Consider the following 14,823-nt stretch of genomic DNA (forward strand, 5'->3'; position numbering starts at 1 on the left):
TCTCGAAGTGGACTTCAGATAAGGAAGGAACATGCAGAGTGGGCGTTCTGGACGGCAGTTTGTATGTGTCCAGATTATATTTCGTCATACTAATTATTCATTAGTATTATGAATAATAATTATGTTACTTCTCGATAAGTAAAGCATTAACTTGACGTGCGTTTCATGTTATTATGCTGTCAGTGCAACATAGGCTAGGCAGCGTATGCCATGAAATGTGGTCAATTGCTCTCCCTCTTCTAAATACCCTTGCTCTAGCCTTTCAACGCCGTGGTACTCATAGTAGGCCATCGGTAATCTCTTGCTACTTGACATCTGTGAAATCCGTTATCTCGGCTCAAGGCCAGTTCATAGCTAGCTAATTAAGAATGTGTTGGGACAATTATTTCATCATAAATTAAGTGAGTATTTTCATTGTTTCTCTTGTCGGACTGTATTTTACAGAAATAACATGCGATTTTCTCAAAACATTTTCGTAAGGTTGGAAGCGAGAAGATTTACCTATAGACTAACGTTAGTTAATGTGTAACATTAACGCGTCAGCTAACTGTTGCTTAGTATAATTTACTGTTAGGTGGCTAGATAATTCTGGTTTAACTACCTAGCTAGGCTAACGTAATAAAACTCTTAATGCACAGTTTTCAGGTTAAGTTAGCTGTTGCTAGAGCTAACGTAACGTTAAATCTGTTAGCGAACCAGCGCATCTATCGTAGCCTAGACTGCCACCTAAAACCGTAGTAATCAGCTAGCAGTAAGTTAACGTATTTATCTTAATTTTTTTTCTTAAAGTGTATGATCACTAAAGTTATTTATTTAAGTTATTCTAACGTAGTAATTTGGCTAATTGTATTTCTGGTAAGGATATGTGGCTAGCACTAGCTCTATATTAAGCGCTTGTCCCATTTAGCTAGCTATGTAATACTAATAGCTAACATTACACAGTAATTTACAATCGGTCGGTTGTTAGCTAATGATGGTAGAGCTAAATTGGGATTAGCCAGATAAATTGCCTCCCTAGCACCAGCTCTAACGTAATAATACGGCAGCTAACGCGAATGTTAGCTCAAATAGTTTGTTAGGCTAGCTAATGTGACTTTGTTTACCGAACCATGCATCATCAGGGCTAATGTTTATCTTAATTGCCCGTTACCCACCTAGACTAGATATGGACAACTATTGCCATCACCACTAACGTTATTTTACATGCAACTAGACTAAAGTATAATTTAGCTAGTTAGTTAGCCATCCAGATAACTAGCTAAGTTATTTGTGTTTCCGACAAACGAACGCATCTCTGCACAATGAAGGGCTAACGTTCTAGTTAATGTTATATGTGCAACATTACGATGCAAACTGCTCTTGACCTCGATGTGGCACCGATTCTGAAATGACTTAAGCCTTAACTTAAGTTAAGTTAAGGGGGTTGTCAACTGTCAATTTCACTGAAATTCGAGGCATGTCTGGTAACTACTTGCGATAAGTTAGCTAGCTAAAACTAAGGCTATGGTTTTAATACTTGCTGAAGAAATGTGTGCTTTCTGGGTAGCTAAATAACAAACGCATCTAAACGTTTGTCAGGGATCATACGGATTGACAGATGTAGCTAGAATTGTTGGAATTAAATTCTGACCAGCTGCTTTTTAGCACCGCATCGTTGTCGGGCTTCAATACTTAGCGTTTTTGCAAGCCATGTGCGTTCTGTCCATGCGTTTTGCCACTCCTGTCATGTCCCAATGTTGTTCCTGTTAAGGAGTGATACTAGATGCGAGTGAGCTACGTATTCTATTTAAATATGCAGGAAGGGGAGGTCTTCTAAGAAATGTCATTCTTTATACGAGTTCTAAAGCTGATCACCTCGGTTGAAGAAAGATCAGGGAAAAGTTGGAAAAGAAGAAATGTTAGCGGAGCAAGCTCATGCAGCTGGCTAGGCTAACTGCAGCGATTCGGTATATGTTGCTTTACGTTGTCAAAATATGATTAGCTGTAGCTATCGAGCTAAGCAACTGAACACGTCGGTGATCCTACTTGGGTTATCAGGGCGCGCAACGGGCTCGTACCGAATTGGATAGCTAGCATAGCCTGATTGAGGTTATCCAACTAAGTTGGCTATGCTTTCTTCAACCAACATAATATCGTTAAAGATTCACGACCAGTTTTGGTTCTGATTATAAGTTACAAAACGATAATGGAATAGATCCCTTTCCACGGTGTGTAACGTTACTACCATTATGTTCTTTTTGTTTGAGGGAACACATTGTACACAATAATCGACACAAGGTTTTGTTTCCCTAGCTACGTGCAACTGTATCGTTACTATTAGTATTAACGGTAGCTATCATTCGTTGTTAACGTAGCTAGCCCATTATTATTTTTTGGACAGATAAAGATAATCGTGTATAAAGTACCCAAAGTACTGTATAAGAAAATTCGAAGTAACTTGTGAAAATAAAACAAAACATTACGTGGGAAGTTGAAATATAAGTTCATCTAAAATAGATGGAGGATTCTAATAGGAGGTATGGGTGGAGCATCCTGGGCATTTCTATGGGAGTCCATAGAAGGAGGGATTTTTTATATTGCCATGCTTTTCACAAGGAATTTACATGTAAGCTGGAGGTTGGTTTTTAGTTAATCATGCTAATTATATGTACAACGAATACGGTGGTGACTACTCAAATAACTGACGTCTTAATTTGCACGAGATAAGGCTTGACCCTCGCATAGGAACATTCCAGTGATTGCCAGTTCGCTTGTCAGGTAACACCTGCAGAATTACATTTGTCCGAGACTGATTTTCGGGGATGCCATGGACGGAGAGGTGTCCAAGCCATGCGCCCGGATGGAGGATGGTCCGGTAGCTCTTGATAACCACGCGGAGGTAAAGTATTCCAAGCTAATGGAAGCAACAAAATAAGGTGTCCCTTACGTTTGGTAAATAAACTAGTTGAGAGGGGGGAGACAATTCTAATATCAATAAATTATTGTAATGACTGGAGCTGTAAGCAAATGGTGCAGTTATATTTGCCTGAGGTGTATCGATTAATTTGTTCAAATGTTTTTTTGTGTTTGAATTATGTTTTTCATTATACAACTGGAGTCATTTTTAAACACTCAAGCTGAAATGTCAATTTCAATGGATCAGCCACAGTCTACCACTCCACAGAGTTGATTTGATGGATAATTTATCAATATTTCATATTAGCCCTCTCATACTAAATTAGCCTCACACTTTAACAAGCGACAGAAACTATACTATATTATAACCTTTTTGTAACTCGTCTTGGTAAATTTCTATTTTATTTTAAAATAAGCTGCATATTTTAACAAGGGACAGCTATATAGAACCTATAATTTATAATAACATTTTTGTAACTTCTGCTAGATTACCTTTTTATTTCAGCGTGTTGGCCATATATATCATGGTGTCTTTCACCTGTCTGTGATGCAAAGCAAAAGCAAAGGGTTAACCGTAATAAAAACTGACTCACAATAAATAGATAAATGCATAAATAAACTAACTAACAAATACATGAGGCTTAAGCACTTTTCAGCCATCCCAGAATGAATATGGTGGTAGACATGGGAGGGGTGGGGAATGAAGGTTCAGTTCAAGGTATCAATTTGAAAAGTTGTCATAACTGCAGTATTAGTTTATATGCTTTTTACCTTTCTGACTACACCAAAGCGTCTTCCTCTTAAAGTGGTCTTAGAAATTCATAAATATGAATTCTTGAAATATGTAATCAGTACTACACGCATTATGGACTACACTAGAATCATAGCATCCTTTAAACTCTTCTGAACTCTTACTCTCTACTGTTGTTTAAGCTATTCAGTTAGCATGACTAATCCCTCTGTCAACAGTTAAGGGAGAGTCGTTAAACATAGGTGTGAAAGAAAGGACAAAGTCAACATTGTTGGCTATAGTAGCATTGAAATGAGCCTTCCATTTTTGCCCAGTAGTTCTGTCTGTCAAGTTCTGCTAAAATTTAGAAAAACTGAACTGTTAAATGTCAGAACATCATAATAAAATAGTTCCTTTTGCCTCGCTTTTAATTGAGTGCAGCTCTTTGATACAACATGTATTTTTTTAATTCTATGTTGGACCTTTTTTTCATACCATTTGAAAAAGCAGGGTCAAAGTAAATCATTGTACAGTTTGCACTAAATCACTCACTCACATTTTGGTCGGTTTTAGTAGGCAGAATAGGAAAACCGTTTTTTACTTCATTGTATTTTTTTGTTAACATTTTCTCTCTTACATTTTCACGTTGTCTTTACCATTGTGACTATCACGTTGTGCATACAGTAAATATAAGTGGATATTCTTGATATTGTGCATATGTTATATAGCTTTACATGTAAAAGTTTGACCAAACGTTGTATCTTTGGACCACAGACAGACGTGAAGTGTGTGGAGGTGGTGGCGAAGCGGTCAGAGAGCCCTGACGTGACCGAGGAGACGGTCTTCATCTCGGGGAATGCGCGGGATGCGGGGACCAACACCGAGCCCAGAAAATGCTGCGGCAGGCTGTGCGAGTCCTGCCCCTGCCCCCCCAGGGGGCTCCTGGCCTCCCTCGTCACCAAAGGTAGCATCGCAGAAGGGCTCCGCAGCACTTTAATGTGATGTAAAGATAATGACTGCATCAAAAGGGAACCAGTGTACACTGAAAAGGTCAGAGATAAGCCCTTCAATTAACTCTATCGCCAGATTATGCTTCAGATAGATGTGGGAAATTACCTCTGTGATGCAGCTGGAGAGGTTATTATGCCTACTTTCAAGAATTTTTCTGAGAAGGATTTTCCTCAAATAGACCTAATTTTACACCTACCATATTTTGTGTAAAGAGGACTAATGTGATTAAATCATTTTTTTTTGGTGGCGCTCAGTAAGGGGAACATTGGTTGTTAGTCTATGTGGTGATGACTAAAAGAACGGTTTGGTCTGTGTGGGGAGAAATGTGAAAACTGTTTGCTTTGTATGTGGTTAATTAATGAAACATTTATCAATGTGGATTTGTTGATGGCCGAGTAGAACATTAACGCAAACAATGCTGTCCATGTGATTTAATATGAATAGTTTGATTCAACGTGTTAAATAATAGTACCAACAGGTTTGTTCCCTGCTGATTCCATATCTCTCTTTCAGTGGCTATGGCTGCTGTGCTGTTTGGAGTGGTGTGGTCCATAACAGAAAAGGAGTGTCTTCCGGGGGGGAACCTGTTCGGAATCACAGTGGTGTTCATCTGTGCTGTGGCTGGAGGCAAACTTGTGGCATGCATTCGATTACCCAAGCTACCACCCTTCCCTCCACTTCTGGGTTTGTACATTTGGCATCACATCTGCTAGACATTTACGAAATGTCAGATCTGTTATATTTTACATTTACATTTTAGTCATTTGGCAGACGCTTTTAATCCAAAGCGACTTACAAGTGCATAGGTTCTTCCACAAGTCAAAGCATCACATCCATAACTAGGAAAAAACACATGAAATGCTGTTATAAACATATAGTCATCATACGTGCAATTATTATTATTATTTTTTATTTATTTTTTTTGGGACAAGGAGGATAGGGATATCAGAAAGGGGGGGCGGGGGAAATCAGGAGGGAGGACTAAGGTAGAGTTTGAAAAGGTGTGTTTTGAGTCCGCGTCAAAATAGGGGGAGGGATTCTGCTGTCCTGACTGGTAGGCAAGTCATTCCACCACTGAGGAACCAGAACGGAAAACAGGCGTGAACGTGCAGCTCGACCGCCAGGTGCACGTAGAGAGGGATTTTGTACTCTAAATATTGCCGGTGACACCTTTTGGGTCTTTAAACAGTTTAATTACTCCACATAGTTCCACACCATTACAAAATAATACCATTGCGGTGTTAGGCATTGGAAGACCATCCTTGGATTTAAAATAACGTAACGTAATAAAATAATATTTATTACTTTTATTTATTTATTTATTTATTTATTACTTTTATTTATTTATTTATTTATTTATTACCCTCTCTTAGTCCCTGTGCCATTGCTGAATGAGCCCAACATATCACTGGCAGCAGTGCCGTGTGTGTTCAGTAGCCTATCTCCCTCGCAGATAGTGTATGGTTTTGCTGGCTCATTGCTTACTCTGGTGATGCTGGCATCCATGCTGGAAGTCCTGTGTTTGATTTTCCCATGTGTGTTGCCCTTTTGCCCAGGGCTGGATGGCACTAACATTTTTGCCTTTTAGATCAAGTGCCGGTGTTGCCACCAGAAATGCACAGTTGGATCTAGTTGTCATGGCAGTGATAGGTAGAGCTGAAGGAAGATACATTGTCTGGCTTGGCATATTTATTAAAGTAAATTCAAGTCTACTGGCCTTTAAAAAAATGTTGTTTCAGAGGAAAGGTGGAACATACGTTTTGGTCATTGTGAGATAGTGAAATCTGCTTACTAGTTTTTCTCTTTTAAGCAGATGCAAAATAGATCATTCTGTCACTATATTGTTTAATGTAGCAGTGTTGTAATTGAATTGTCTCAAAACATAAGACAGAATAGACCTTACAGTAGAATTCAAATTAAGTGTTGACCAGAAAAACAAAGTAAAAGCACTTGAAGATGCCCATACAGAACCAAAGAAGAAAACAGATCAACAGATCCAAATTAAATATAGGCCTGTATGTGAGCATACTTTTAAAATATTAGCTGTTGGTTTGGGCCAGTATTTAGATCCTGTTTTTCTTCTTTTTTGAAGAAAGACTTTAGACTTTATCGACCAGACATCAAGGTAGATTGGGAGCTGACAATCTGTGTCAAATAAGGTGACTGTTTTATTACTCTACTGAGAGATTACTCGCAGGCAAAACAGGTCTTGGCACTGTTCTGAATCAGAACTCATCTAATAGGTAAACAGTATTTTTGTCAGTTCCCTGTTTCAAGAGAGCATTGGAGATAAAATCTGTTTAAGGGATGTTCTATTTTTGTTCTTTTGATATCCTAGAGAATTTTCGGTAGAAATAAAGAAGTACATATTTTTTCATGTTTAGGTCAAAGTCTTACCCTGCAGTAGTTGTGAACAGCTTTGACTGTTAGTCACCAAGGGATACAGCATTAAGTCGAGCAAGAACGTGCCAGAATAAGATACATTTCTCTCAGGATTTGTTGCAGAATTAAAGGCATTACATTCATTGAAGCGGCGAGAACTTTCAATGTTAACTGGTTCCATACCGTTCAGTGACTCCACATTCTGTTTGTGGTGGGCTGGGGTGGGTCATTTTTATCAGTGCTGTGAAAACAGCTTTTGGTCTGGTTGAGTCATAAAGACCCTTAAGATATACTGCGGGCACTGCGGGCACACATCTTGCACAATCTCCCCAGAGGACTTCAGTCACTTTGTCCTTGTATGTTGGCCTCTGTCGCCTCTGGTTAGTCAATAGAAAACGCTGCTTCTCGCTAATAGTCTTTATACTGTAAGGTTCCTTATCAGCTGAATTTCAAGATGAAACGAGGGGCTCGTAAACATGGTAGCTATTTTCACAGCCGTTATATCAAACTTCTGACATTAAGGCTTTAAGCCATTGTACGATTTAGAAAGGCGCTTGACCTGAATTGCCTCTGCAAAAATCTTGCCATACAACAAAATCCTTAATATATTAAGTCAAGAAACTTAACCACAGTTCAACATTGTTTGGTCCGCAAAGTTCATGAAATATGATTTCACTTCTTTGCAATTCATAATTTATTAAATATTTAGTTTGCAGCTGTTACATGAACCTTAACACAAGGCCCCCCCGCCCACATCTGACATGAATGTATCCCTCTGCATTATATTACTTAGAAAGGCACTTGACCTGAATTGCCTTAGCAAAAAGTCTTGTCGTTCAACAGCATGCTTAATATATTAAACCAATGAATTTGACATTGTTCAACATTGTTTGCTAAGCAAATAGCTCATGGAATACAAATGCAGTTCTTTGAAATTCCTTATATTACCATTGCAATATTTCATGAATGTTGTATTCAGTGTCACTTTTATCACCTTTTCTTACAACTGGAGGATAATTGATGTGGGAGAAGTATGGGATGGAGCAATTGTTTAGATTATGTGCTTCAAATAAAACTTTAACCTTAAATCAAACATAAATGGGTTACTAGGTTAAATCTACAATCATGAGTTCAGAATATTTGTCTGAGTAGATACTGGTTGTGTCACCTGTGTCCTTCTAGGAGACTGTACAAAGGCCTTGTGCTGACCATGTTAAAACCACCTCCCCACAGGAATGCTCCTGGCCGGATTCACCCTGCGCAACATCCCCGTGGTAACAGACGCCGTCTACATCAACTTCCGCTGGTCGGCTTCCCTGAGGAACATCGCTCTGGCCATCATCCTGGCCAGGGCTGGGCTGGGACTAGACAGCTCGGTGCGTCAGCCAGAACACGGCAGAGATAAGCAGGCGCTAGCAACCTCAAGGCCGTCGTTGAAACCCCTCCAAGGACACTGCTGTTGAACCCTTCAGTGAGGGTGCAGCCTAAGGTGGCGTCCTTTAAGTTCAAGAGGGCCTTGGGGTTACTGTGTTGTAACCTCGTTATCTAAGCTAGGAACTTCACATCAATTGGCTCTGCAGATATTCATATGGGTAGCTAATGTGTTTAAAAACATATAGAATGTGTGTCTTAGTGTTATGTAAGTTGTCTGAGAGGGAATCTACTTTGGTAAATAATACTGAAAATGGCTGTTTACCTTAATGAAGTCCTCACTGTCACATGCAGTGAGCAAAGACCCTAACAAACAGTCACTCCTGCTTCAGCCTCTGGCCTTCCCCCGGGATGCGTGTCTGTAACGTGGATCACGGTGCTGTGTGTCTCCTAGGCGTTGAAGAAGCTAAAGATGGTGTGTCTGCGGGTGGCGGTGGGGCCCTGCACAATAGAGGCCTGCACAGTTGCAGTGGCTTCGCACTTTCTGATGGGTCTGCCGTGGATCTGGGGCTTCATTCTGGGGTAAGTAACGACTCACAGCCTCGTCAGAGCTGGCCTGCTGAGAAAGGCTGTGGGAGCCTGGGAGGAGTCTCTAAGCCTTGACCTTTGAAATCAAGTACAGTTTATTTGTGTGACACTTTTTACTGGGAACTGTCAGAAAGACGCTTCCCAGAGTAACAGGAGGAGAATTGAGTGAAATCCAGGCCCGAACTGCCAAGAAGCCAGCGGTGAGGGAAAATAAACTCCCGGGCGGGAAGAAAAACAGCTCTGGGTGGCGAGAAAAAACTCCCTGACGGGAAGAAATCTGGGGAGGAACCCAGCTGTAGAGGGGCAGCCCATCCTGCGCTGTCCCGCCCGGTGCGTAGTAGAGGTGGCGTGGATGTGACCTTTGACCCCGCCGTCTCCAGGTTCGTGCTGGGTGCTGTGTCCCCCGCCGTGGTGGTGCCGTCCATGCTGCTCCTGCAGAAGGAGGGGTATGGCGTGGAGCAGGGCATCCCCACGCTGCTCATGGCTGCTGGCAGCTTCGACGACGTCCTGGCCATCACAGGCTTCACCACCTGCATGGGTGTGGCCTTCGCCACAGGTACTGCTGACAGGGGCCTTTACACAGCTCAGCCCACCTGCCTTATGGTATAAACTGCTCGCTGATTTTAATGTGAAAAATTAGAACAAATGCGCTAAGTACTGATCCATTCTACCATTTTATTTAGCCATAATGTTTTATTTAGGCAGGAAAAAATGATGCACAGCTTCTGAATATTTACATATTTAATTATTGCTAAATGCATTATTCATTTTTGGAGTCACTTTAAGGTGCGAGCATAAATCATTGGATAAGAAAATTCAGAAAAAAATTACTGCAAGGCAAGCTTCATGCATTGAACCTCTAGCTCCCCCTATTGGTCGTCTGTGCTAATATAATTTTGTGGAACATAAAATGGTGTGCAGTTCATTCTGAAAACATTTTCAAGCTATTGGAGATGGTGTATATGAGTTTGAGTGCACAGCATGTTTTGAGGAACCACTTTTTTTGGGGGTGTTTTTCCTAGAACCATATCAGTTTCATTTCATCTAACTGTTTTACGACGAGTTGCACTGGAGAACTGAAACGGTCTGATATACAAGGAAGATATGTTCATACAAGTAATGGGTGGGGTTACAAACCTATTGCCCGAAACCATTTGGCACAGTTCCTGGCAAGACAATATTAGTTATTTTAGCTGAAGACAGAGGACTAAACAAGGGGTTGACTCCATGTCGTCAAACTTTGAAGCAGGGCTGTGAACCGAATCAAAAATAAAATCTCCCAAAAATTTGACTATGTGTTGCAAATATGAATGACTAAATTTGCCTTGTCAGTGCATTGCCATAAAATGTACAGGATACATTTAGGCACTTCTAGTTTTGTGTGTTACTCCCACAAGGGGATGCAAGAAGGACACAAAGAAATGTAACATCTAACCAGTTAATTTTACCTCTAATTTGGCAAACCTTATTCTACTAATTAGCAGCTCAATGACATCTCTTGCTGTCCAATGAGGTGTGCTTTGTTTGGGTTGGGGTGAAAACCCAGCAGATCTCCAGGAATCACTGGTATATTGTAACCGATTAAACAATGAAATTATTGGAATGAACCATATTGTGAGCCACTGAGCCGGTTTCCCCCTCGCAGGATCCACATGGTACAATCTGCTCAGAGGGGTCCTCGAGGTGGTGGGGGGTATAGTTGCTGGGCTGATTCTCGGTTTCTTCATCCGATTCTTCCCCAGTCAAGACCAGGTAGGAACTTGAGAATTACTGTGAATTCTGTTTGGATTATCCATTCTACTAATGACTGGTACCAATGTGTCCTGGTTAGAATAAGTTTTACTCTCACTTTTCTGTTCCTGCAAGGTCTGTGTTGCCACTTAATTGTTTGTTTGCGTGTGTGTGCACGCCTGTGCTTGTGAGCGCATGTAAACCTGTGTTTTTGTGTGCGACTGTTCGTGTGTGCACGTGTGTGCGTGTGCACGCGTTCGTCTGTGTGCGCGTGTGTGTGCGCACGGTTGTATGTGTGCGTGTGTGTGCGTGTGTGTGTGTGCGTGTGTGTGCACGTTTGTGTGTACGTTTGTGTGCGTGTGCGTGTGTGTGTGTACATGTCCCACTGCAGAAAAGCCTGCTGATAAAGCGCTCCTTCCTGCTCCTGGGCCTGTGTATCTTGGCCGTGTTTGGCAGTAACCTGGCAGGCTTCCCCGGCTCCGGCGGCCTGTGCACGCTGGTGCTGGCGTTCCTGGCGGGCGTCGGCTGGGGGGACTCCAAGGTCAGCCTCCCCGCCAATTTACTCATGATGTCACTTCCTGCGTCTTCACAGGGGCTCTTCACTGTCTTTTTTTGCAAACCAAAACATTCAAACATTTTTGAAACAAAAATAAACCACACTTGTGTTATCATTATTAAAATTTAACGTGAAAGACAGCCCTGGTACAGTTTCCCAGGTAATTATTGTTACTGACTGGCCAAACTGTCTTCCCAGGTAAAGTGGAAAATTGTTCTTGGCCGTTGAGGACTGAGTTGCTGATCCCTGCCTTAGTCTGTATGGGTTTCTGTAGCTGTAAAACATGCACATGTCTCAACACTCCTTTTCCCCTCCACAGGCTGCTGTGGAGGAGGTTGTGGGCGGGGCCTGGGAGATCTTCCAGCCTCTGCTCTTTGGGCTGATTGGAGCAGAAATAACAGTCTCCAGGCTGGATCCCCTCACTGTGGGTAAGGGCCTCAGCCTCCAGCAGACAGAGCTGCCGACACAGGAGAATTTTTTCAAACTGTCAAACACCCCCCCCCCCCCCATTGCACTTATGATGACTGTATGTTTAGTATAGCACTTCATGTGTATTTTACTGGTTATGGATGTGTTGCTTTAGCTTGTGGAAGAACCTATGCACTTGTAAGTCGCTTTGGATTAAAAGCGTCTGCCAAATGACTAAAATGTAAATGTAAATGTCATGGAATTTCCCAAGCTTGATTTGATGAAGGTGAAGGTGGCTTCTGTGGTACAGGTTGGCTGTCCTGAAGCACTCTCTCAGAGATGACCATTCTTACCCGCACACTCTCATGCCTATCTTTATCTCTCTCTCTCTCTCTCTCCAGGACTGGGTGTGGCCGCTCTCTGCATCGCGTTGACCGTGCGAGTCCTCTTCACCTTCCTCATGGTCATGTGCGCCGGCTTCAACTTCAGGGAGAGGGTGTTTATCGCCCTGGCCTGGGTCCCCAAGGCCACGGTGCAGGTAAGCGCGGCTCATTAACGGTGCTGACTGTAGCGGAAAGCTCTGGTGAAGCTCTACCTGGGCTCACGCTGCGTTTCGTTTCTCCACTGCGCGCAGGCGGCCATCGGCTCCACAGCCCTGGACCTGGCGCGCACTAAGAAGGAGACGGAGCTGGAGAAGTACGGCATGGACGTGCTCACTGTGGCCGTCCTGGCCATCCTCATCACCGCGCCCATCGGCGCCCTGGTCATCGGCCTGACCGGCCCAATCCTGCTGCAGAAGCCCAGAGACCACGCCAGCTGGAAAGCGCACCCGGAGGGTGAGTCCCCCCTACTGCCCGACCAAAAATGTATACCCCGTTACTCTACCGACCTCTTAAAAATACCTACCCATTTCATATTGTAGCTGTTTAAGTATTGTGAATCCCCTGCTCCCGACCCATAGTATCTACCATTGAAAAGCCTGTCTCGTTATCATAACCGTAGCACAGTAGTCCAGAGTACAGCCAAACATTTCCTGTTCTCTCATGAATGCACTGGATAAGGTGGCATTAATGTGTTGATTTGCATCGCCTAGCAGGCCATTATTACAAAACAGTCCCTTCGTTTTCGGACTGTGGCCACCAGCTGTCAGTGTTTGCATGTTCCTGGGCGGCCTTTGTTTACGGCTTTGTGCTGCGCACTAGGAGAGCACAATGCCCCTCTTGTTGGTTGTCCAGGTTTACACCCAAGCAGGTACAGCCATTAAATTTTCCTACTGGAATAGCCAAATATCACCTTGAGGATAAGGGATAACATGACTCATGGTGTGGTGGGGGCTGGGGGGGAAGGCAGGCTGAAGTATTTTAGTACTAATGCTGAGCAGCTAGGGGGCGCACATTCAACAGTAACCAGACATCCTGCCACTGCAAACCCCCCCATATAAGAGGCTTATGACTGAGCCCAGATTCAAAGCTTGGGTAGGGCCTTGGGCGTGGCTTGCACTTCTAACAAGTGGCTTTATCAGCAGGGCCATGCTCGTGTTTGTGTGAAGTGGCTCTTTGCTTTCTAACGCAGGGGTGCTAGTCCTGTCCTGGAGGGCCACAGTGTTTACAGTTTTTTGGTGTGTTTCAGCATTTCAGGGAGTGAGTCCATGAACCTAGTTTTCAAGGCCTGAATTGGCTACCACAAACCATGCAGACACTGTGGCCCCTTGTAGGACTTGAGGTTGACAACCCTGTTCTTATTCCTCTGTGAAAAAATAAAAACAGGAACGGAAGCAGACGCAGCGCAGAATCTGCCCGAAACACCCATGACGTACGAGAGCTCTATGTGATGACCCACAAGCTTGCTGAAGGGGGGGGGTAAGGGAGTACAGCCCAAAAGAGGAAGTGACACGCACTGACCGCCGGGAAGGAAGCAGGACCCCTGCTTCCCCAACCCTCTCCCCTCACAATTCCACCCCCCCCCCCCTTCTGTAAGACCTCACCAGCACCAGTGACTCCGTGCATATTTATAGACGTGACTTACTACTGTTGGGGGTTTCCAGTTCCCAAGGTGAAACCAACACTAGACAACCTTCAGTCAAGCACCTACCTACCTCAGTTCCAACTGTTGGTACTAATAACCAATATTAGTACCAACAGTCCAAAGAGATTGAGTCAGTTAGAGCTTTTATGGAGCGATGGCATTCAGGCGGTCAGTTTATGCGAGCTTACACATCCGCATGCAGTAAGAGAGATGCTGGCCATCTAGTGGGTTGAAATACAGTTAGACTACTGATAATAGGTGTGTATTTTGAGTACTGTATGTACTGTACAGTATTCTATTGCATTTTTATGATCATGTAGGTGTATATTTTGATAAATTAAGACTTTGCAGAAAATATGTATTTTATATTATAATGAATCATAGAAGTCTAGTAATTTTAAAATAATGTTGTGTTAGACAATGTCTTGCTCTGAAAAGTGAAAGTAATGGCTGTAATATGCCTCTAAATGTCAGTCTAGGGCTGTGTTTTTGCAGCTTGAAGGCCAGAGTTCAAGAGGACCATATTTATGATTACTGTCAAATCAGGAGAGCCAAAGATGTCTTGACCTTGGCCATTTATTTTGTCCAAGATAACCGCATACAGAATCCATACAGTCTGCCTCCCATCATAATCCCCAGCCACGGTTAAGATGCTTTCTTGTAAAAACAAAAAAAAGTAAAAAAGTAATTTTTAAATAATTGCTGAGCTATAATGGTGAAATACCAACTTGTTTTTTTATATAATTTAATCAGATTTCTGTGTTTAATTATACTGTTTTTCCAAAGATGTTTTTTTAACAGCTTCAACATTGGTCAGCTGGTGGAAGGGAGACTAGTTTTTCAGAAGAACAGATGTACTATTTATTACAATGTGTTCCATAAAATGTTTTTTTTTTTTTACTTTAAAAAGTAAATAAATGCATTGTGACTAAATAAGTGGTTGGAATCATTTAAAGAGAGAGATGCTCTATCCTCTAAGGGCACACAGGGGTGCAATTTATAGATCAAGAGTTTTCTGAATTAGCCCTGAACTGAGCAGACCATTGGTCTTCTCTTGGTATGGTCAGCTGAACAGTTTTTGTGATTCCTTGGCTTTTCTATAGGGTGCCTTAGTCCATAATAGGTT

At 42.4% G+C, this 14,823-nt stretch overlaps 1 protein-coding gene across 5 annotated transcripts; it reads left to right on the plus strand.

The window, feature by feature from the left end:
* The first annotated feature begins 75 nt into the window (after window positions 1–75).
* si:dkey-162b23.4 (sodium/hydrogen exchanger 9B2) lies at window positions 76–14,598 on the plus strand. 5 transcript variants are annotated; one of them, XM_061245735.1, is made up of 13 exons: window positions 76–401; window positions 2,758–2,878; window positions 4,400–4,589; window positions 5,150–5,320; window positions 8,252–8,394; window positions 8,844–8,971; window positions 9,358–9,533; window positions 10,623–10,729; window positions 11,100–11,249; window positions 11,584–11,692; window positions 12,074–12,210; window positions 12,307–12,508; window positions 13,439–14,598. In XM_061245735.1, exons 2-13 carry the CDS (start codon window positions 2,807–2,809, stop codon window positions 13,501–13,503), a joined length of 1,650 nt encoding a protein of 549 aa, XP_061101719.1. In that variant the 5' UTR covers window positions 76–401; window positions 2,758–2,806; the 3' UTR covers window positions 13,504–14,598. The 5 variants fall into 5 exon arrangements, with proteins under 5 accessions (XP_061101719.1, XP_061101718.1, XP_061101720.1 ...); XM_061245734.1 differs by lacking the exon at window positions 76–401 and adding an exon at window positions 1,111–2,207; XM_061245736.1 differs by lacking the exon at window positions 76–401 and adding an exon at window positions 1,111–1,946.
* The last annotated feature ends 225 nt before the right edge of the window (window positions 14,599–14,823 follow it).

The sequence above is a fragment of the Conger conger genome, chromosome 6 (assembly GCF_963514075.1).
Source record: "Conger conger chromosome 6, fConCon1.1, whole genome shotgun sequence".
Taxonomy (NCBI): Eukaryota; Metazoa; Chordata; class Actinopteri; order Anguilliformes; family Congridae; genus Conger; species Conger conger.